This window comes from Acartia tonsa, chromosome 5 (assembly GCF_053477335.1).
Source record: "Acartia tonsa isolate MP-2025a chromosome 5, ASM5347733v1, whole genome shotgun sequence".
NCBI lineage: Eukaryota > Metazoa > Arthropoda > Copepoda > Calanoida > Acartiidae > Acartia > Acartia tonsa.
Genome location: NC_137264.1, coordinates 5,368,426 through 5,393,249, shown reverse-complemented (window position 1 = coordinate 5,393,249; position 24,824 = coordinate 5,368,426). Strand labels below are relative to the sequence as shown.

Below are 24,824 nucleotides of genomic sequence, written 5' to 3'. Positions count from 1 at the left end.
ATACTGAAGAAATATTTACTAAACTTACCTGTCCACCATAAACCCCCTCTAGCTGGAGGGATAATACTGAAGGAATATTCGGTTTGTCATCACAACCCTCATCCGTGCTTCTAGAACAATTACAAAATTTCTTTGTATATTTTTATAAAACTAGCGGCTGCGCTTCTTGAGGCCTATATGGGCACTTAAGGGAAAGGGGGAGACGAGGGAGAGAATCTACATCCCACTTTAAAATGAAAAAAAAAATTGTTTTGGGAGCTATTTTTTAGGGTGGATGTACCCTCCCCCAAATTAAGGGGGGGGGGGAAGTTTGTACAGTTATAGGAAATGCAAATTCAGTATCAAATTTTGCCCTGGCCGTTTGGGCTTGTTTTTATAGTTGTCAATCTAATTCTTTTTGTAGACTCTCTTATATGATTGGATCTACCTGTAAAACTTTAAAAGTTGAATTTTGGGACTTTCCTTCTAGGGGCTAGTGGAGCAAAAGACCCCCCAAACACTAAAATTTTTAGTTAATAGCTTATTTTTTAAGATATCGAGTTGATTTTTTAAATGGAAACTTTTATTACACAAAAGGGTTGATTAGCCATCCCATATTTCATTTTTGTACTTCACTTCTAGGGGTTTGTAAGCTCAAAACATATAAATTTTGTATTTGGGGGGGGGGGGGGTTTACCCCAAAAGCCCCTAAATGTAAAGTGCAAAAATGAAATATGGGGTGGCTAATCAACTCATCTATGTAATAAAAGGTTCCATTTAAAAAATCAGCTCGATATCTTAAAAAATGAGCTCATAACTTAAAATTTTAGTGTTTGGAGGGGTCTTTTGCTCCACTAGCCCCTAGAAGGAAAGTCCCAAAATTCAATTTTAAAAGTTTTACAGGTAGATCCAATCATATAAGAGAGTCTACAAAAAGAATTAGGTTGATAACTATATAAACAAGCCCAAACGACCAGGGCAAAATTTGATACTGAATTTTCATTTCCTATAACTGTACAATAAGCTATAAAAAATGGAAAGAATTTTAATGAATATAATAGATTTGAAATCTGCATAAAATTTTAAGGATTTTTTATAAAATTAGTTTTTTGTATAATTCATTATCTAAAAGCGCAAATCTAATTTAAGTTAATAAATTTTGACCAATAGGATAGGTGGATTGGAAACTACCTGCGCTCTAATTGGTTGAATGATGTACGTCACTTTAGCTTCTCTAATCAGGGCGCAGATAGTTTTCAATCCACCAATCACAGATGTCAAAATTATTTAACTTAATTTGTATTTGCGCTTATAGATAAAGAATTATACAAAAAACGAATTTTATAAAATTCCTTAAAATTTTATGCAGATTTCAAATCTATTATATTCATTAAAATTCTTTCCAATTTTTATAGCTTACTGTACAAACTCCCCCCCCCCCTCCCTTATTAACCATTCCTTGACCTATCAGAAAAGAAAACTTCACTGAAAAGGAGGTCCATATTGGTTGAGCAAGATCTTCAGCAATACGCAGAGAGACAGACAAATAAAATATGTAAAACATCCTGTTGATGTATATATAAGGATTTCCATAAATGTATTCTAAACTCTGCCCTTGACCAACAACCTTAAAAAGAAAATAAATGAATTAAAATATAACAAAATATTACCTATTTTGAGATGAGGATCTAGGCAGCGTTGAAGAACCTAAAATAAATTATCTGAAAAACCTGTCTAAATATGCTAACAGAATAGTTTTTTCTTACATCGTATTGTAGTCAGCTTTCCGTGGATATTAAAATTAAAAACGATAAGATTAAAGCGAGATTTGTTAGCCCTGGCACTCGGATTATTAATTTTATGACTTTTATTTCAATATCTAAGGAAAGTTTTTTTACTTCGATGCTTTACATGATTTTTTACAGTATGGCTGAGTAACGGTTCTAATCCAATAAAAAGGGCGCTTTTTTCTAATATTACAGAACCACTACACTTATATGATTTTTTTTTGTTTCTAGCCCACCTGATCCTTTATACTTATATACTACTATAGAGCTCTACCCTCCCCACCTTAACAACATAAATGTATATAGCTTTCAATTTACTAACCAAGTAATCTTGGACCATTAGCCACAGTAGAAACCGGAGGGGACAAAGACAAATTTGATCTTTCCTCTTCTGTAGGTCTGACAGTAGTGCCCAGAGAGGTCAATGAGGCTGACCGTACTGGCCCGCTGGAGGCTCGCGGCACTATATCCTTTTCTTCAGACTGAAACATAAAGATTTTTTTCATAAAAACTTATCTCTTTAAGAAAAATACAGATTTTGTTAACAAAAATTTAAGGTTTTAATGTGGATATAATTGATCAACAGGCAATTTGCGTGATGGCACCGGTTTTAAAAAAATATTCTCAAAGATTTCAGAATTTGATTAATTGAGTGGAGATCCAGCTTCTAACCTAGCATTTCTTCTTGTAAATTTCATAAAAAAATATTCAGTTTTAAAAAAAGAAGCTTTTCTATCATTAAAGTCGATCCGTCCTCTTTAATAAAGACATGTTAGAAATGTTCTATCGATATTAAACTTTACATGTACAATATCATAAGCAGTGTATCTCTAGTATCAAATCCTGAAAATGAAAGTATATCTTTTTACTGTCTCCAGTATTTACGCAATTTTGCCAAAAGTTAATGTACAGTTTTGTTTAGACTTATGAATTAATGATCTGCCTATTAAGTATTCACACTCTTCAACATTTGTTGTTCGTTTATCCCTTCTTCTAATTTAAGTGCTTTGCTTTTATGGATGTTGCTATACTTGTTTGTTCTAAAACTTTAGTGACGGACAGAAACTAATTTTAGAGTAGCTGCGACACGTCAAAACTATGATTACCTTATGAAGATGTCTTGATTCTTGGAGCTGATCTTGTTTGCGTCGTTTTTTCTTACTACCCGGCCGGGAACCATGGCCAGACCTGCGGTGTCCGTGGTACTTACCATGCTTACATCCTCCTACAGTACCCTGGGGACATAGATAGATAGATAGATAGATAGATAGATAGATAGATAGATAGATAGATAGATAGATAGATAGATAGATAGATAGATAGATAGATAGATAGATAGATAGATAGATAGATAGATAGATAGATAGATAGATAGATAGATAGATAGATAGATAGATAGATAGATAGATAGATAGATAGATAGATAGATAGATAGATAGATAGATAGATAGATAGATAGATAGATAGATAGATAGATAGATAGATAGATAGATAGATAGATGATAGATAGATAGATAGATAGATAGATAGATAGATAGATAGATAGATAGATAGATAGATAGATAGATAGATAGATAGATAGATAGATAGATAGATAGATATATAGATAGATAGATAGATAGATAGATAGAAAGATATATAGATAGATAGACACACAGTATACAGATAGATATGGATATAGATTGACTGGCAGACAGGCAGACAAACAGATAGATAATTGATTAATAGCCAGATAGATAAAAAAAATTAGCTAAGTAACTAGAGAGACAGATTAAAAAACAATTGTACTTTTAAATTAAATAAAGAAATATTTTTTCTACAGAAAAATTATTCAATTATAATATAAGAAAAATTCATAAGAAAAGAAGCACGATCACAAATTTAAGAGAAATCTTTGAATAAAAATTATTAGTATATCATCAGCAGCCAAAATTGTAATTTTGTTGCAAAATTTCTTAAATACAGAATTCTGTTTAAGGACATACTGACATTTTTAGGACTAGATTATAGAGATGCTTTGCTCATAATATTGTAACTTATTGTAATTGGAATCAGTAATCAAAAAATCAGATCAATCGGATGATTTTATGACTGGTTGACTGGTTGACTAGAGTTGCTACGCTTTCTAAATCTTACTTAACTACTACAGGAATCATCATGCAAAGTTTGAAATCGATAGGATAATTCTAACATGGCTAAATTAACGGACGGGCTGACGGACCGACCCTAACTATAGAAAAGCTTCGCTTTTAAAAAGAAATATATATTATTTTTTTCTTTAGAATTATGAACAAAAGAAATAAATAAGAATTTAAAATCGAAAAAATATACTTTTTTGTTACTTAGACTTTAGCATAGCATTTGTTATACAGCATGACCCTCAAAAAAGTATTTTTAAGCATCTGCAGCCCTTATTTCTCAATGAATTATTAAAAAATGCATATGTCCTTGTTCTCTATAGTATTCCACGTAAGTAGATATAAAAATATTTTTTTTACCTCCATTAACACCAGAGATTTTTAGTGCTAAAGTTTTGAAAAGGTGACTGAGGAAAAAGTAACTTTTAACATGAAACGACTTTTTTAGCAAAATTAAGCTAGAAATCCTTTTATTTTTGTTACTAGCAGAAACTTTATACAAAAATGAAATAAAAAATTTAGTTTTTGAGTAAAAAGCATTTTTTTACACATATTTTTTGAGTCTTTTTAGTTTAATGATATTTTGAAAAACTTACTTATTAGGCAAAATTGTTTAAGATTAAAAAACCAAATAAATCTCTATGAATATAGCAGGAAAATTGTTTTTGTTTCACAATCCTAACTTTAATAACAAAAAAGTTATAAAGAAAATAAAAATAAACATAATGATTTTTTAGTCTAAAAAGCTTAATTTACCCCCTATTAAATAATTGAGATGTCAGAAAAGTAGGCGGAGCAACTGTCATAATTAATCCTTTTCTATAAATAAGGGTTAATAAATAACCTAAAATTTGCAAATAATCAATTCATTCAGTAGTATTTTTTGCCATTAAAAATTGATATTTTTTGGTGGAATAAAAAAGAAATATTTAGTTAACTTGTTTTTCTTTGTGTCTCATTATTCAGTTGCCAGAAAAACATAATATAACCATCCAAAAAATAAGAGAAACAAAAAAAAATTCTTTTTCTCAGTCACTTTTTCAAAACTTCAGCTCTAAAAATCTCCGGTGTTAATGGAGGTAAAAAAAATATTTTTATATCTACTTACGTGGAATACTATGGAGAACAAGGACATATGCATTTTTTAATAATTCATTGAGAAATAAGGGCTGCAGATGCTTAAAAATACTTTTTTGAGGGTCATGCTGTATATTATTTTAAAGAAAACAAAAAAAATAGTGAACAAAGTAGGTTTCTGGTATACAGGGGCTTTGATTCAGCAAATTGTTTCCATTTCAAATTGCTGAAAATTTGATATTTTAGTGGCGTAATGTTGGCGTTAGATTTGTTTTGTGCTGTAGAGGGGGTGGAAGAAGGAATTAATTGTGGGAAAATTTTTACTTGAAATTGGTCGTCAAAACCCAAGACCCATGTCCCTGCTAGTATATAGTATACTAGCGGCTACGCCACTAGAGGCCTCTAGGGGCACTTGAGGAGGGGGGAGTTGAATTTGATAACCCAATTTCTTATTTTAGATTTAAAAAGAAAAAGTAAAAAAAATGTAGGGGATGGAAATCCTTTTTGAAGGGGGGAGGGTTTGCCTTCACCCCCCCCCCCCTCATTTTAAATTTTAGTTAAAAAATTAATTTTTCTTTGGGTGGGGGGTATTTTTCAGTTTTTGGGGGGGTTGGGGGTGTCTCACACCCCAAGAAAATAGGCTACCCTGTTAAGGAGAACCCGACCGGTTCAGCTGTTAGCGAGATCCTTCGGTACAGACACACAAACACACAGACAAACAGACATCCTGTTACTTTAGTATAAAGGAATACAATCAATGTTGAATAAAACAAGAATTATGGACATTTCAAAAAGGCACAAAAAAATGACGTCATAAAATAAAGTTGTCCAATAAGAGGAAAGTATACATTGTAATTGACCAATGGTAAAATTTATACTCGCCTCTCATTGGTTATTTATCGTATGACGTCATTTTTTTGGTACCATTTTGCGGTTGAGCTATCTCAAGAATGATGTTTGTTATTAGAAGCGCAACAATAACAAGTCAGCCGCATTTTCAAACATTAACATTACCATTAAGGGCGGGATTCTCCAGAAATTTTAAAAGATCATCTAGAGAATCCGGAGCATCTTCAACGTGTAACGGGATGCGATACTCTAACACCCAAGGATATTAGGTTAAGTAACATCCATCAGACAACCAACACTTTGACCTTTGTCTGAGAAGTCCTAACTGTGCATGGTAGTGAGTTGCGCCTGTTTATGGGCCAAGGCATTCACCCTAATCTTATTAATTATGTCGCGCACCTGACATAGCAGCAGTAGAACCCTTTTTAACGTCTTTAGTTATGACGCGGTGTCGGCCCGAGATTCGAATCTATCATCTCCTCGGCGACGAGCGGATGCGCTACGTGTTGAGCCACAATCGCAGGTTATTTTCAAACGTAGGTATTGTCTCTGAATAAAAAATCCTGAGAAATACTATCTAAATCTCAGTCTTTTTAAATTTTGATGCTGTAAAAGGAAATGTCCGTCCGTCTGTTAGATACACGGCTGAGAATGAGCTTCTTGTTCAGTCGGGCGAGATATAAAATTTTATAAATAAAAAAGGTTCGTAAATTTCTTCCTTGCAGCATTTATATTTTTATTTAACTAACCCTCTGCTCTATAACTGACCTTGTATGTTAGTCAAACTTTGATTTTGTTTGTGCTTTACTACTTATGGAGGTTGTCATCCATGTTTAGTTTATGCATGACCCATATACATTGTGCTTCGTACCTGTGGTGGTTGCATATAGGCTGGATCTGTACAGCTAGGACTGGAGGATGGGACATGGTGTGGATAGTGACCACGCTCACTGCAAGGCTCAGGTGTCTCACTCAAAGATTTTCTATACCTTGACAAATTTGAACAATCATGACAACATCCTTAGAGCGTTCTTAAATAAAACAGATAGATAGAAAAACGCTCATTAATACTTATTGAAAGTATTCACTTGATGAAGCAGAATACTTTATATATATTTGAGATAATTTATAACCATCTAATTTATATTAATGCTTTTTATTGCTTCAATGTTTTCATCTTTGAAAAATTCTTATAAAATCTAATAACTCCATCTAGTGGCAAAACTTTGAACTAATCTCTACCTTTCAGTAATGGGTTGGGGGGAGGAACCGGTTGCCCCTCCACCAATCAGCTGTTTGAGCAGCGCTTCATTGATCTCTGTGCCACAGTGTTCTGGAACATCAACTTTACCTTCAATATCTTTTAGCATAGCAATATCATCAATATGAACAATATTTAAGGGGTTTTGGCTATTCGGTGGTGGGAGGATTTTTAAGGTACGCCCCCTCTAACTCCATACTGAAATGGTACGGGGGTGGCATACCCCACAATGATCACGCCTAAAAATATATTGTCTAATAATCAAATAGATTGTTATCAACTCCCTTTCTTCCTATCTATTTTCTTCTACTTTTTTCTACCATTTCTTCTTGATCTATCTATCTATCCTTCTCCCTTCCTCGCTTTGTGTGTGCTCATCATTTCTTATATTTGGCTTATCATTTCTAAGAGCTACTCTACTATTTGATACTATAGTTTAAATAATATGCATCCCTTGTTCAATGATAGGATCTAATGTAGGAAGATCACCATCCACCAATTCTTCACTAGTATCATGTTTACCAACACTAACAATTAAGTTTCATACAAATATATTATAATAATATATACATTTTTTAGCATGACTGACTAACCAAAAGATGAAGTAAATTATATACTGGTTACTGATTGGTACAGGCGATCTTTAAAAAAATGAAGCCGTCCATCTTGAAAAGCAGCCAAGAAAATTAAATTACCACCTTATCATTACGGACTGACGGAGTGACACATAGACAAAGTCAATTATAGCGTAGCTACGCTCCTAAATAAAATGACAATAATCATATCTCTCAAACTAACAAAATAACTGACGCCAAATATTATGACTTGTCATTATAAAAAATTGCAATGAATTCAAGTACAAAAATAGCTGTAAAATGATTTTGATTTTTGTATTATAATTTTTTTATCAATCAATTAATGTTTGTATAATTTCCTGTTAATTGTATCATCATCAATTTCACTGATGAATACAGCTGGGATCTCCTCACGTATAGGAAAAACAGGTGGTGTGTCTTCAGTGATAGGGAAGACAGGTGGCACCTCCTCATGAATGGGGTAGCAGACAATGATACTCTCATCATGGATGGGATAACAGACAGTGACACTACTGCTCTCATCAGCTGTTAGCCTACACGAACAAATGGATAACATTTAATTTAAGGATTAAGATACAAAAGACTGCAAACTTCATTTAAACATCATTTAATTAACATTTTGCTAAATTCAACCCTTCACCCCCTACCCCTGGAAGTGAATTGAAGGGGGGGGGGTCAAAGAGGGAAGACTCATTGATGATGTGTGTATACTAACACAACCCGTTTCTTATTTGCTCTTCCCCTGATTGACTTGAGAGGGAGGGCAGGATGGGAGATTGGGCCTCAAAAACACTAAAGGGACTATTTCCAAATACACTTCAGGGTAAATAAATATTCGGAACTTAAAAGCATCCATTCCTAGATTCATCATCATCAGAGACATCATCATCATGTCCAAAACTCTCACCAGATGTCACTACAAAATAATTATTTTCACATGTTAAAAGAGAATAATAAAATGTAATAAAGTAAAGTGAAGTAATTTATGACAAAGACAATTTGATTCTGAGTAAATATTAGGCCAGAACAAAATTTCCCGAAGCGCTGGAAAGTGTCATGTGTGACGTCATAATAATACGTTTAAAAGGAGGGATAAGATGAGAAGTGGAAAAGGAAACCCAAAGGAAATATATGGGGGGCGGGTGGAATACCTAAGAATTGACTTGCTGTTCATCTAAATCTATTAAATTAGTAAGAGAGGTGGAGATTCTTTCGCACAAAGTACCAGTTGAGCACTGATAAACCCCACATGACACTATTCTCTGAATATATTGAAATAATCATAGCCCCTAAGGGGGATTTTCCAATGGGGCCTTTACCCCAGTGCACTATTTCTGTAGGGGAATCTTCCTATGGGGCCTTTACCTGAGTGCTCTAGCTCTATAGGACTACACAGTACCCAATATAACCAAACTTAAGGTAAAACACTTAAACCAAAAACTGACCCCACCCCCTCTTAATTAATTTAAAATAAAGGGAGAAAAGTGTTTCTGTGCTAAAATAAGCACTATGAATGAAAACCACCAATGTACCTGAAATATGTGGATGATCATCACTAATTTCACTCTCAGATTTGCTCTGACATTCAGCTTCTATTTCTGGATCTTTCTTTGCCTAGTAACAAAACACTAAATGTATTTTGAAGTTTTTCTCAATTGCAAGTTAACATCAGTCTCATGGAGGGAGAAGACAATTTTCTTTATGTCTTGTCCTCTTTTCAGAGAAGCTTTTTGTTCTTCAGTCCAATTAATCTAAAATGGAGTGAAGACGACTTTTTGTCATTCAACAATGCGGCATTTTTTATTCTATTTTCAGTGTTGAATATATCTGTCTGCTTCTAAAGTTACTTATTGCTAAACCATGTGCAGAGAATGTGTTATTTCACAATAAGTCACACCACGGCCTCACCTATCTGTTTGTGACACTTTAAATTATACTATTTATACCCAAAGTTTTATAAACACAATCTCCCCTTTGTTGACTTAAAAACTTTGGAGACTTTTATTAAATCTTGATTGGAGTGTAAAAACTTCTTAACCATAATTTTAATCAAAGGGGTAATTTTATTCATTATAATTGAGTTTGTACACCAAATGAATCCTTCATTATGTTAAGCTTTATGCACAATCCTTATTTATTCCATTGCATTTTTAATATGAGTTTAGTCTAGTATAAAGGCTGATGTAAACTATCTATTTATTAATCTTTTCAAAATGGTACTTAGACAATTAGTAACTACAATAGTAACAATAACTACTTCTTTACCCTATAGAGGCTAAGTATTTTTCTTTTTGGTGGAGAGGGGGGGGGGGGCGCACGGATTTTTTATCATATAGGATAGCCCCTCAAGGAATGTTTCAATGAATGAAAAGTAAACCCCTTCAAGAAATAGCTAAAACTTGCCCTGGGCCTTCATTTGGATTATGAGACTGTCCAGCTGCTGCTTAAAAAATGTAAGGGAACTAACAAACATCCTGATATTTTAGAATATATGATGATGATTCTGGTTACCTCAGTTTTACAAGTTGAAGGCGGTGAAATAGAACTTTCCTCAGTTTCTTTGGGTTTTCTTTTAAACTTCTGAATACATTATATTATACATATCAGGGATAAGGGATGGGAAACGTAGGAAAATATTATTTCAGGCCTATTTCAAGCCTAGGCCTAATAAACCAGTTTTGGGATGGCGCAGTGGTTCGTCTTAAACGCTAATGAAAAAGCTGTGTGTGTGTGTAGATAAAGTATAGAATCAAATTCAGGTAGCTAGTTTAAAATAAAAAACATAACTTTTTATAAACCTATATATTAATGGCTTTTGTTAAAATGAAGTTTTTTCTCTCCCAAATTTTTTTTATCTTTTACTTTGGTAATTTGAACTGTCAGAAAGCTATCGTTGGGTTCCCTCAGACAGATTTTAGTTTGTATTATTTGCATTTTTATTAATGAGTAAAAATTTTATTTGAAAATTTCATTGCTAATTAAAATTCAAAATAAATAAATAAATATGCACTTGGGTAACATTCTATCAAGTTCTTTGGATACTATAATGTAATGATATATCTGTACTGTGTTGTATTGTACAAAAATTAGGGTTAAGGTGTTGTATCAATTCCGTATTAAATTTTTAAAATTCAAAATACAACATCTAATTTATAAACTACCAAATGAAAATTCGTAGCTACCTTCTTTCCAAAAAAATAATCCCGTTATTTTTGTTTTTTCTATATGGCCCTTTTTTAATGTTTAACTCTAAGCAGATTTAATAATTAAACTAATGTGATTTAACACCATTTATATTTATTTTTTCGTAGCAGACAAATCATTATTTTTTTCTAGAATTGTCTGCTTCTAAAATTTCCGCCAATTGGTGATTGGTTGATACAAAACAAGCCCAAATCACAGAACACTATTGGTTTAGAGCGGTAGCCAATATGAGCCGTCCGCCAGTAAGGTCATTAAATTAGGCAAATGGTAAAAGTTGCTTGATCCCTTTCAAAACCAGGCCGAGACCTAATTTATGGCCAGGTTTCCTATCCCTTATCCCTGATACATATACGCTAGACCGGCAATGTTGTGATTCTCAGGGAATATATCTACTGATTCTGTGGTGGTTTTAACCTATTTTCACCCCTATCCCGAATATCCCTTTGGTATTTTTTCAAAAGTCGAAAAAGGTCGGGGGAAATGCGATTTTTCTAAATCAATTCTTGTTTTTTTATTCATAACTACAAATAATTTAATCATAATCAATTTATGTTAAACATTCACAGTTTTAAAATGTGGTACATTTTCCTACCTTTAACTCCAAAGGGCTGATTTTAGGTTCTATTTTTGTTCTGTTGTTTGTTCTTGTGATCAAAGATTGCGTTCTACTTATTCCGACACCAATCCTTAAAATTAATACACAAGTAGAAAACTTAGCATTTTTTAGCAATAGTTTGTTATTAGACTTGGTTACGTTTAGCCTTGTAAATTGCCTTGTTGAGTTTTAGAAATTCAAAATAAAGTGGGGGATAGGTTGAGGTTATTAGCTTTGTTTATAAATTTAGGTCACGCTACCCTGTTTACTTTTATTTAGAACTGGGTAGCCCCACAAGTGTTGGACACCGCCAAGTAAAGGCCCCGCAGAATATGCAAAAACAATATCCCTTTAAAAAATAAGAAGAAGGGTTGTCAGTTCTCAAAGGTTACTTTGAGTGAAAACACCCAGATTGAATCTAAACCTCTTACTAGATCTTAATCACTATTACCTAAACCTAATATGGCATGTGTTACTTTAATTGAATGAAACATAAAAGTAGATCGTAGGTTCGGAATTCAAATTATTGTATCCTTTTTAAAATTGAAAAGTACTACTTATGAAAAATTTGAGTAAATACAAAACCTAATGACAAAGAAATATTTTAAAACAATTTTTGACAAGTTTTCCTACAAACTCTCTTAGTAGTTTTTAAGTACTTTCAACTTACAAATATTTTTAAAAGCGAAGCTTTTCTATAAATAGGGTCGGACCGTACGTCCATCCGCCCGTCTGGAATTTAGGCATGTTAGATTTGTCCTTTAGATTTCAAACTTTGCATGGTGATTCCTGTAGTATTTAGGTACAATTTAGAATTCTAGTAACTTTATAATCGTTACCAGAATGTCCGTACGTCCATTTTAAACATGTTAATTTTTTAACTTTTTTAAACAAATTTTATGTAATGAAATTATCTGATTTTTCGAATACTGATTCCTAAGACAACAAAGTACAAGTCCTAAAAGTGTTAGTATGTGCTTAAACATTATCCTGTATTTAAGCATTTTGACTAGATTTTATATCAATTTTGTTTAACTTTTGTTCATTTATATTCTGATTTTTCTGACACTCTACAAGTGTTAATGTTAATCTGTCCTACCGTTTTAGAGCTTCGCTTTTATGGATGTTGTCATCCTTGTTAAATCTAATTTTAGCAACAAATTTCAAAATAGTGCTCAAGTGTTGTCATGTTGAAAAAAGGTATTTTTAGACTATTTTAAGTGCAATTTTTTTGAGGTATATTTGACACTTGTATTTTTACAACTTGACTTTTGTCTTTTGTTTACTTCTCATACGTACAATTCAAAACATGAGATGTTTTACAAATAGTATTTGGAGGTGTTGCTATAATTTTTTTATAGGGAGGGGTGGGGTATTAACCCCAATAACCCCCTTACTTGTTCTATCTCTTCAATTAATTTTAATTAGAAGCGAAGCTAATCTACAGTTTGAGTTATTTTTTTTACCTGTCTGCTTCTATTTCTTCAGTACTTTCTTCTTGAATTGTATCTGTTCGTCCTAGAGATAAAAAAAAATATGTGAAAATTTTAACATAAGACATTCACAGTGCGTATGATGGTGCTTTGACTTTTGTGTCAGAACCTAAATTGGGAAATAGTGAATCTGAATACCCTATGTTAGGCAACTTTATTTCACTTTTCAATAAAATCTAAAATGCAGCGGTCTTTGAGAAAATTAGATTTAAAAATTTCAAGTTCAATTTTCACCCACTAGGAGTTGCCGCATAAACATGACAAGAAAAGCAAAGATTATTTATTTAAAATTTTGAACAAGTTTGCTTTAATTAAGTCTTTCATAAAACCCCTCTATATATGACTTATTTAAGGCTGAATTTCCGTGACCTTAGCAAAGCAACTGATAAAAATGGCCATTAATTAACTCACTTCAGGAGTGGTTTTATGAAGAACTTTATAAAAGCAAATTTGTACAAAATTTTAAATAAATAATCTTTGCTTTTCTTGTCATAATTATGCGGTAACTCTTAGAGGATGAAAATTGAACTTGAAATTATTATTGAAATATTTTTCAATATTTTTAGTTGGTCCGTTCATGTGTGATTTGTCTGCAACGAATAGCATTAAAGGCAAGGAAGGCAGAAAATAGCCTTAAAACACCCAAAGACTTAGAATGGAGAGCTCTGTCGCATAAAGGGTTTGCGAGATCAGAACCGTCAAACAAAAAGCCTTAATACTTTATATACTACGATAGAATAATAAGATTATTCTAATAAGGAATTGGCATAATATATTTTAAGTAAAGTCTCTATGATTTTGATTTTAAAGTATATTATTATAAAAAATAGTATAGATTCTTTTTAAAGATTGTATTAAAAATTAAAAGAATATTTGAAAATAGTATTTATAATTCTAAATTTAGTGATGCTTTAACAAGCAAAATCTTAGTTGCTCAAATTAACAAGGTATCAGGTGTAAAGAGATTAGTTGTTTATCGCATCGTATTATGAACAGCTTTCCCCGGAAATAAAAATGTACTATAATAAGAATAAAGCCAGTTTTGTTAGCCCCGAGATGCCAAAGGCACAGGCTAACAAAACTGGTTTTATTATTATGATTGTGCATTTTTATATTCGTAGAAAACTTGATATAACACGATACGATTGGAACCAGTTCTAATCCAGCGGATATTAATCGGTTTTGAAGCCATACTGGAAAAGTGTTTATTCATAAAAAATATTTTTGCTATATTGTGCACAAAATTTGTTGTCTGATGATTAAAAATATTTTTATCCTCATTTGGACGTCCATGAAAATTCATAAATGGAACACAGTAATAGTGTCTGACTGATTATGACGTAACAAAAAAAAATTAGCCAATGAGAGGCCGTTATTGACCAATGGTAAAATTTATAGTGGCCTCTCATTGGCTATTTTTTTTTGTTACGTCATAATCAGTCAGACACTATTACTGTGTTCCATAAATGTTTCGAAACGGTTTATCTCCCCTTTATTTTTAAAATACACAATTCTTAATTCCTTTATTTCTGAGTGTGTGTGTGAGTATGTGTGTGTGTGAATGAGTGTGTGTATGTGTGTGTTCCTACGTAATTGTGACGGCATAGAGGATAAAATTTAAGTAGCTGTAAAATCAGAAATACAAAGATAAGTTTAAGAGGCTAAAGATTACAATTAATAACTTTCTGTTACATTTTTATTGATAGAACTTCGCCTAAATATTTAATCTATAATATAAAGTAGAATGATGTCTGTCTGTCCGTCCGTCCGTCAGTCTGTCCCTTAAGATCTCGGTAAACACTAAATTATAATTTTCAGGGAATATAGCTACTGGTCCTGTGGTGGTTTTCGGCTATTCCCCCCCCCCAAAAAAAAAAAATCCCCCTCAATTTTTTTCCCGAAAAGTTTAAAATTGTGGGTGCACCTCAAATTTTTTTTATTTTTTTTTAATTACCTCTTGGGGCACAGCAAGAGAACTTGCAAAAGGTCTTAGAAAATGAACATTAAGATTTAATAAAATTCAATTATAAAACATACAAAACTAATACTTAATTATGATAAAATATCAGAATTAGGTTCTATAAGTGTATCAATATTCTCAAATAAAATACAATTTTTGGTATAATGCTGTGCTTTTCTTTTATAAATCACATAGTACTAACTCCTATATTTTAGTTAACAAAATTTTCTCTACCATCGCTGAGAAAAACTAATTTTTACATTTTTTTGTTTTGTGTTCAGTGGTGGTGGAAAAATATTCATTTTTTAGCAGGACTAGAGAATTAAATGCATTTTGCCCGCCTCTCAATTTTCTCTATTTATCTTTATAGAATACTAGCGGCTTCGCCCCTAGCCTCTAGGGGCTTTTTTTTCCTAAAGGTTCAGGGTAGAATTTTAAAAATTTGTTTACATTTTTTAGATGTTTTCTGTATTTCATAACTTTTTATATTTATTTATATTGTTTTTAAAAATCTCTTTGCCATTAGCCTTTTTGGGGCTTTGCCCCTTCAGGAGAAGGAAGGTTTCACAATCTTTTTAATTTGATAAAACAGAGTTTAAAAGAAGAAAAGAAATTTGAAAAGGAAAAATAATTTAAAAGTATAAAAAAAATTAAAAAGTATAAAAAAAATTTAAAAATGTATAAAAATATGTAAAAACACGAAAAAAAATTTAAAATTAGAAAGAAAAATTTTTTTTGGGGGGGGGGAAATTTTCATTTTTTGGGGGGTTGGGGGTGTCCCACCCCCCCCCCCCCCCCCCAAGAAAATAGCTTTAAACCACCACAGGACCAATAGGTATATACACTGAAGAGTAGAATCCAATCGGTTCAGTGGTTATCGAGATCTTAAGCTTCAGACGGACGGACGGACAGACATCATTCTACTTTGTATTATAGATTATCTTGTTTATTTGTTTATATTTAGTCTAGAGGCTAAAATTTATGGTTTGTTTTTATAGGAAATTTTCAACTATAACAATCACTTTATTTAGCGGCTTATGTTTTTAAATCTATTATTACTTTTAAGAATTTAAACAACCTTAATTTATTTTATAAAGTAGTAATGTTTTAGTCTTTCTTTCGCTTTCTAAACCCTTTGAATACAGAGCCCCAAGATGCTAGGGGTGATTCGCTAGTTTTTGGAGCTAGAAGAAAAGACATACAATGGGGGGAGGAGGGTAAAAGGGAAATTACCCCCAAAAAAAATTTTTTTTTACTTTTATTTCACTTAAAGAGTTGCTTTCCTGCTATAAGATAATACAATTTTGTGAAAATAAAATCTTACCAGTACTTGAAGATCGTTTCCCCTCTAGTCTATCTTTGTCTGTGTGTTTACTACTTTCCTAAATACAAAAAAAAAGAATATTATTCATCTGTTTATTTACCCATATAAAATTTAAAAACTATTTAGGTAATTTTATCCACATTTGTTGGCTTTCGTACCTTTCACAATTAGGACTATTATACGGTATCTTGTAGACAAAAGCTAATTGAAAAGACTTGTATTACAGATAGACAGGCAGAAAAAATGAGAGAAACTAATCTTTATAGACATAGACGTCCAAGGGGGGGGGGGGTAATGGGGCGATTACACCCCCCCCAAAATTTTTTTCATTTTACCCCACCCCCCCCCCCCATTTAAATTTACCCCTACCCCAACCATTTAGGAGGGGGTATTTACCCCCCCAAACAATTTTGGGGGGGTAAATACCCCCCCCAAAGTAAAAAATCTCTAATAAAAAAAAATTTTGCGCGCTTCGCGCGCATTTTTAATACTATATATTTAATAAAATTTAAATTACCTTCACCCAAAAATTTTACCCCGGGGGTAAATTTTGGGGGGGGGTAAACTAAATTTACCCCTGCCAACAGATTTCAGGGGGGGTAATTACCCCCCCCCCAAGCAAATTTTACCCCCGGGGTAAAAATTTTGAGGGGGGGGAAAAAAAATTTGCGGCGCGCTTCGCGCGCCATTTTACCCCCCCCCCAAAAACGAATTACCCCCCCCTTCAAAAATTTTTACCCCCCCCAAAATAAAAAGCTTGGACGCCCCTGTTTATAGACCATGCTTTGAGTACAACAAATTTCAAAAATTTTATTTAACATCTTCTAACCAATAAATAAATTAGAATAAAATAATCATAAACATAAAACTGATTTTCTCGTATTCATTTGAATCCGGTGGATAGGAACCGGTTCTCATGAATACGAAAAAACTATGTCTAGCATCGTATTATATCTAGTTTTCTACGAATATAGAAATGTACAATCATAAGATTAAAACTAGTTTTTTTAGCCGGTGCCTTCGGCACCACGGGGCTAAAAAAACTAGTTTTAATCTTATAATTATACATTCTATATCCGCGGAAAGCCGTTTATAATACGATACGAGAAATAACTATTCTCGTATTCATTCGAATCCGGTGGATAGGAACCGGTTCTCATCCGTACGAAAAAACTATGTCTAGCATCGTATTATATCCAGCTTTTTGCGAATATAAAAATAAAATAAGATTAATACCAGTTTTTTTAGCCGGAGCCTTTGGCACCTCGGGGCTAAAAAAACTAGTTTTACTCTCATAATTGTACATTCTATATCCGCGGAAAGCCGTTTATAATACGATGCTAGAAATAACTATTCCCTAATTTTGTCTAATTTATATTTGTTGAATTCTAAAATCTAAAAACATGAATGTACAAATTTTAGAGAAATTTTATTCATTGATTTTTAATGATTTCCTAGAAAAGAAACATAAATTTCTCTTGGATATTTTTCTCTATAAAATAGGGAGGTGACTTTAGTAGAGATCTCTTAATTCAATCATTGAAAATATATCGAACATATCGAAGTTATCAAGAGGCATAATTGAGATAATCGTATGAAAACTTGAAGTGTTTTTGCCCAAAAATTTAAATATATATTTTTTGATTCGTACAAGCATTTGACGATACAAACTTATGCTTAAAATATAAATCAGTTGTTTGGAATACGAGATCTTTCCCCCCGCCCCTTTAAAAATGAATCAAAGAATAATTTATCAATGTATTTATTCAGTTGATAAAAAGTGTTAAATTATCTCGAATTTTGTGCGTAATGCTCATAAAAAAACTTTCTATCTATAAATTAGTCTGTATATATTTTTCTTCGTTTCTTAATGTTATTTTGACTATCTCCTGAGATGGGGTTTTAAAAAATGCCGCGTTTTTTCGACAATTTTTTAGACATTGATTGAGTGAACGAAGACGATGGGATTTCAACACAGAGTATACAACTTAAGAATTCAAAATTTTAAAATTTTAAATTCTTAAGTTGTATACTCTGTTAAAAATCTTATTTGATCTTGAAGATCAATCCCCCGTACGATTTTAACAGAGTATACAACTTAAGAATTCAAAATTTTAAAGTTATTATTTTAGCCATTTGTATAATATCTAATACAGCTCTAAAAAGATGCATTAATAAATATGCAGCGAAAATGTATTTAAGTTGTATTAGACATTATACAAATGGCTAAAATAATAATTTTAAAATTTTGAATTCTTAAGTTGTATACTCTGTGTTGAAATCCCATCGTCTTCGTTCAATCAATCAATGTCTAAAAAATTGTTGAAAAAACGCGGCATTTTTTAAAACCCCATCTCTGTTCATTAATCAATCTATTTGTCTATGTATTATATCAAGGACAAATATGTTCATAAGATGCGCAGCAAGTTTTGGACGCTATTATCATCAAATCTGACATTGTTGTAGGAAAGGTTATTTATTTTACACACTTAAGAATTTAAAAATTTAAATATTTATTAATTATACAAGACTAGTTTCCGCAGAAACCTACAGATTTTCGAAATAGAAAAAATTATTTTCTTTTACACAGTGCCTTTGAAGGTGCTTTGACTTTAGTGTCAGAACCTAAATTGGGACATAGTGCATTTCATTACCCTAGGTTAGGTAACTTCATTTCACTTTTCAATAAAATCTAAAATGCAGCGGTTTTTCAGAAAATTAGATTTAAAAATTTCAAGTTCAATTTTCACCCACTAGGAGGTACCGCATAATCATGACAAGAAAAACAAAGATTATTTTTTTAAAATTTTGAACAACTTTGCTTTTATAAAGTCAGTCATAAAACCTCTCTATATATGATTTATTTAAGGCTGAATTTCCGTGACCTTAGCAAAGCAATTGATAAAGGCCATTAATTAACTCACTTCAAGAGTGGTTTTATGGAGAACTTTCTTGTCATGATTATGCGGTAACTCCTAGTGGGTGAATTTAGGTTCTGACACAAAAGTCAAAGCACCTTCATTTGCACTGTGTTTGGTTTAGATCTAAACCCGTAAGCACGAAAAAATGGTCAAGATACGCAAAATTTATTTAGTAAAACATACATCGAAACTGATTAATATTCGTTGGATTAGAACCAGTTCTAAGCCATAATAAAAAAAACCATTTGGCGTATAAGTTATAACAAATGATCTGGGCACTTTTTATAAGAGTGACAAACAGACAAACAAATTTTTTATTGTTTTAGAGGTCTTTACTGGTAGACTAAAGCATTGAAAAATAATTTTGAATTAGTGGAAAAGGTAAGGACAATAATCTTTTCTTTCAAAAAACTAATTTTTGTTCATTATGTTAGGACGGACTTAAGGACATGGCATAATTAAAAAGTATCTGCTTTTCTAAATATACATTTTATACGCAATCTATCTATCTATTGATACCTTGAATTTCTGAGCGTATGCCCGAAGTTTATCCCCGACCCTATCCGTAGCCTCTCTCAGTTTCCTATTTGGAGACCTAAACAAAAATAAACATATACACACACAAGTTCTACTGGGTGCTTCAAAAATTATTACACCTTTTCAAGTCAGATAAATGAAATAAGGTCTTTTATTGGTTACTTTAAGCTGATAGCCGCTAAACGGTAAGACACACATCGTTTTGCGCAATTTTTCTGTAGCCGTTAGACTTTCAGATTGTTTGTAGACCTCGCTAAGCAAATTGTAGACAGTGCGTCCAACCGTTTGGCCGCTAGCTGCCTTTATTTCTATAGAAAAAGTTTTTCCTATACCGAATTGATCCCAAAAGTTGATTTTTACAGAACTTTTTTTCAACAGACTGGTTAATAGTTTGTCTATAAAATTGCAAATTTTAAATTATCACAGGCTAAAGAACTTAATAATTAAAACATAAATCTATTCTTAATTTGGTGTACTTATAAAAATGTCTTAAAATATTTTTTGTACTCCCTAGAGACTCAAAACACACACATAGGTTTATTTACAGACAGAAAAAAAACAGAGAATTGTATTTAATTAAATCGATAATAATCATGTTTTGATAGTATTACATAGATTTCGTCACTTTACCCTTTAATTAGTAGGGGATAAGGTTTATTCTAACACAAACATTACTTGAATTAAAATGAGTATAATCTGTTATAATATGTCCCCTTCCACTGCTTGCACCTTATTCATTCTTTCTACACCCAATTATAATCTTAAAGCTTTTACTCCATGGGTGTATGAGTCATAGTCTATACTAGGGTTGGGCCGGATATGTGGTTTGGCGAGATATCCGGCCGGATATTCGGACATTTTCAATATCCGACCGGATATTGAAACTAACTGGATACCAGATATCCGGCTGATTTTTAATGCCGGATATACAGTTATCTGGCTGGATATCCGGTTATCTGGCTGGATATCCAGTAATTTGACGGATTTCGAACATTGGTCAAATATCCGGCCGGAACCAGATATCTGGTATTCGGTATCCGACCAAAAAAATATCTGGCCCAACCCTAGTGTCATACTTGAATCTTAACGCGAAAATGCTTGTTTATATTTTTCTGCTCTTGTCACGTAATTATAGGGTGATTATGTCTGGGGAGGTACACAATGTAATGAAGCACCCCACCCATCATAATTTTCCTATATATATGATTTATTTCAGGCTAAATTTCCGTGACCTTAGCAAAGCAACTGATAAAAATGGCCATGAATCAACTCACTTCAGGAGTGGTTTTATGAAGAACTTTATAAAAGCAAACTTGTTCAAAATTTTAAATAAATAATCTTAGCTTTTCTTGTCATGGTTATGCGATAACTCCTAGTGGGTGAATTTGAACTTGAAATTTTCAAATCTAATTTTATCAAAAACGGCTGCATTTTAGATTTAATTGAAAAGTGAAATGAAGTTACCTAACCTAGGGTAATGAAATACACTATGTCCCAATTTAGGTTCTCTAAAGTCAAAGCACCTTCATATGCACTGTGATGTGTTCACCCTAAACCTGTCAGAACTTTCCGCTGATAATTAATTTTGATTGTCTCTTTTATGACATTAAATATAATGGGGCCATGGCTAATAAAAAGCAACTTGCCGTTATTAGAAGGCACTATTGACATTATTTATGGCGACTCTGTAACTGATATATTATCGACATAACGATATTCTAATGCAATTATGAATACAAACTTTAAAAAAATCTTTAACATCAACTGCTTTTAAGTATACACATCGTCTTATATGAAGGATTCTTATAAAAAAAATGAGTATTTCGATTTAATGATCTGTTTATCCTTTAATCTGTGGTTCTCGCGGCTGTCTTGTGCGATTCCTATGACAAATAAGCATTTTTCTGCCAAATATACATATATCTAAAATCTTGCTTTAGATGTTTTAATCCTTGTTTTTAGCAAATTACAAATCTACGCATTTGCATGAATGCGAATTTCAAGTTTCTTAACAAATGGAGAGAAAGAGAAACGTAATTAGGAAAATAGATAAATACACTAGACGTAAGTAATTAGATAGATCAATAATTTCTGCACACATAAGAGCATCTATGTCTAATAGCGTTATATAAATCACCAATTAGCTAATCTTTCGCTGTTTAGCTTTAAAAGTTCTCTTTATTTATCGATAATGTTTAACAAAAAATCTCACAAAAAAACAATTCATAACCGTTGCATAATTATGCGTAATATAAAAAGTAATGTCATGTTAATAAATGGTATTTTAAACGATGGACAATAATAAAATGCCGTTTCTAGAAGTCGTACGTTGTCATGCGCATTCTTGGAAGGTTGGCACAATATTCACATCTCAGTTTTCGCGATTTGAGAAAAATTAATCTTTATATCATAGCGAATTGGATAAAAATGCAAGCATCGAATTTATCATTGAGAGAAAATAAGTAAATCAAATCGCAAAAATTCAGATATGAAGTTTACATATTCCTTCTAACATATAACCGCTTACAATTTCGAGAAACAGCATCTTAATACTGCCCATCTTTTAAACAACGTGTACATGTTTCGGGGGGGGGGGGGGCAGATAACCCCAACTCTATCGCTTTTACCACTGCATTAGAGGCTAGGAGAGAAGCCAAGAGTAAAGTAAAAAAACAGCAGCCACACTTTATTATTAAAAGCTATGATTCTACTGTACAAATTTATATTGTAAGGGATTAATTTAACTTTCATTGGCCTATCTCTGACTGTATATTGGTATACACTTTAAAACGGTTTTTAGGTAAATATCGCAAAAAGTTTTAGAATAATTACAATTTATACATGCTTGTGACTGATTTGATATGATCTATACTTTGTTTGTTTGATGTGAATGTGGGCTTATGTGTGTGTAGGGGTGTGTTCGTGTGTGTATAGGTGTGTATGTGTATGGGTGTGTGTGTATATGGGTGTGTGAATTGTGTTTATGGGTGTGTGTGTATATGGGTGTGTGTGTATGGGTGTGTGTGTATATGGGTGTGTGTGTATGGGTGTGTGTGTATGGTTGTGTGTGTGTATGGGTGTGTGTGTATTGGTGAGTGTATGGGTGTGTGTGTATAGGTGTGTGTGTGTATGGGTGCGTGTATGGGTGTGTGTATGGGTGTGTGTAAAGGTGTGTGTGTGTTGTGCGTTGATGTGTATAGGTGTATGTGATGACTTTCTGACGATGCTTGTATTATGCTTGTATTATGTCTGTGTCTGTCTGTGTCTGTCTGTCTGTCTGTCTGTCTGTCTCTGTCTGTGTCTGTCTGGCTGTTTGTTGTCTCTGTCCGCGTATATGTTAAAAATTCAGTCAGGAATAATTCATATTATTCATTTCTTAATGAAATATATATTTATCTTAATTTTAAATCTCATAGCTTTTTATAAAAAATCTAGATCTAACAACCGAAGACGAACCCCAAACTGTCCCAGTCTTGAGCAAGACGATTCCAATTACGTCATATACGTTTCGGGAAAGAAAAAGGGAAGGGGGGGAGAAAATCTCTTCAAAAGAGATGGGAGAAAAGGGAAGAGATTTTCTTCCCCCTTCCCTTTTTATATGACGTCACAGGAATCGTCTTGCTCAAAACTGGGACAGTTTGGGGTTCGTCACAACCGAACAGCAGCGAATAAAAAATTAGTCAATTGATATCTTTTTATGTCCAAACACCCGGGGTATTAGGTTAAGTAACACCCAACAGACAACTAAATATCTGATTGTACGACTTTTGTCTGTAAGTCCAAACTGTGCATGGTAATGAGTTGCGTTAGTTTTGGGAAAAGATATAATTATTAATGTCGCGCACCTGACATAGCAGAAGTAGGAACTATTTTTAACGTCATTAGTTATGACGTGGTGTAAAGCCCAGATTCGAAACTATCACCTTATCGATGACGAGCGGATGCGTTACGTGTTGAGCCAAGTCACGGTCGCGTGTATTATTATAAAATTGTTAAATTTTGTTTTAAATTTTTTTTCCAGGTATTGTAAATAAATCACTTTATATGTTATAATGGTTAAGCAATCTTAGTTTTTTTTTCTTCTAATTTTTAAAACTGACCATAAACAAGGACGAATTGACGCACAATATTTAAGAGAATATGGGCTACTAAAATGCTTTCTTTCTTTTCTGTGTTAGCCATACCTTTATCTTGCAATATTTGAGTGTGTCTGTCCACTAGAATTCTAAATTTTCTTTTCAGTTTTAGTTTAGGATTCAATTTCATTTTAACACGACACACACACACACACACACGGCCAAATATTTCCAGATCAGGCCAAAGAGAATCGCTGCGCTAGCCGTCTCAATAGCAGCGCAGCTACTCTTTATGTAAGTACGTCACTCTGTTAGAGTAGGAAGCAGAAGAAATCTCCTATATATCTCTTTTTGAACAAGCAAAAATCTAAAAACATCAATTGCTGAAAACTTGAGAGCTATCTAACAAATGTGTCATATTATGTGATTTATCTACAAAATCCGCCAAAATTTAGAATCTAAAATTATTTTTTATGCTATTCTGTTTTATTTTTAATTCCTAAAAAATTGTAAGCTTCTTATTGCTACGCTACTTTTGGAAATATTAATATTGTTAACTATCAAAGTACATTTTGAGACTATTCTAATCTACAACAAGAAATTATTTTAGAGAATTTTTTTCAAAATTTAATCGAGAAGACAATTATGCTTTTCCTAATAGTCCCACCCAGTATTAACATAGTCAATATTTCTGCTGTTAATATATCAACATAAAAATGTAGCAATAATGTCATTAAATATTAGTATAGCATGTCGATAATATATCAGCCATGACAACTTTTAATTCATCCCATATAATCAAGATTTATATTGTCATTATAATATTAACATGTCAATAATATATCAGCCATGACCACTTTTAATTCATCCCATATAGTCATGGTTTATATTGTCATTATAATATTAACATGTCGATAATATATCAGCCATGACCACTTTTATTTCATCCCATATAGTCAAGGTTTATATTGTCATTATAATATTAACATGTCAATAATATATCAGCCATGACCACTTTTAATTCATC

At 32.5% G+C, this 24,824-nt stretch overlaps 2 protein-coding genes across 2 annotated transcripts in view; both read right to left on the bottom strand.

Moving 5' to 3' along the window:
* The window catches only part of LOC145318595 (uncharacterized), a 105,200-nt gene extending 97,579 nt beyond the window's left edge, over positions 1-7,621 (bottom strand). Inside the window, exons 1-7 of the mRNA XM_080159981.1 lie at positions 7,548-7,621; positions 7,073-7,193; positions 6,702-6,819; positions 2,873-3,001; positions 2,089-2,248; positions 1,650-1,686; positions 29-110 (exon numbers count right to left, since the gene is read on the bottom strand). Of these exons, the coding sequence (XP_080016107.1) occupies positions 29-110; positions 1,650-1,686; positions 2,089-2,248; positions 2,873-3,001; positions 6,702-6,716 (423 nt within the window). The 5' untranslated portion in view covers positions 6,717-6,819; positions 7,073-7,193; positions 7,548-7,621. The remainder of the gene's footprint in view (positions 1-28; positions 111-1,649; positions 1,687-2,088; positions 2,249-2,872; positions 3,002-6,701; positions 6,820-7,072; positions 7,194-7,547) is intronic.
* A 385-nt stretch (positions 7,622-8,006) lies between these two features.
* LOC145319908 (uncharacterized) overlaps positions 8,007-24,824 on the bottom strand; it is a 29,590-nt gene continuing 12,772 nt past the window's right edge. The window contains exons 6-13 of the mRNA XM_080162309.1: positions 19,704-19,779; positions 16,264-16,321; positions 12,953-13,004; positions 11,484-11,577; positions 10,199-10,267; positions 9,220-9,301; positions 8,549-8,603; positions 8,007-8,223 (exon numbers count right to left, since the gene is read on the bottom strand). Of these exons, the coding sequence (XP_080018435.1) occupies positions 8,007-8,223; positions 8,549-8,603; positions 9,220-9,301; positions 10,199-10,267; positions 11,484-11,577; positions 12,953-13,004; positions 16,264-16,321; positions 19,704-19,779 (703 nt within the window). The remainder of the gene's footprint in view (positions 8,224-8,548; positions 8,604-9,219; positions 9,302-10,198; positions 10,268-11,483; positions 11,578-12,952; positions 13,005-16,263; positions 16,322-19,703; positions 19,780-24,824) is intronic.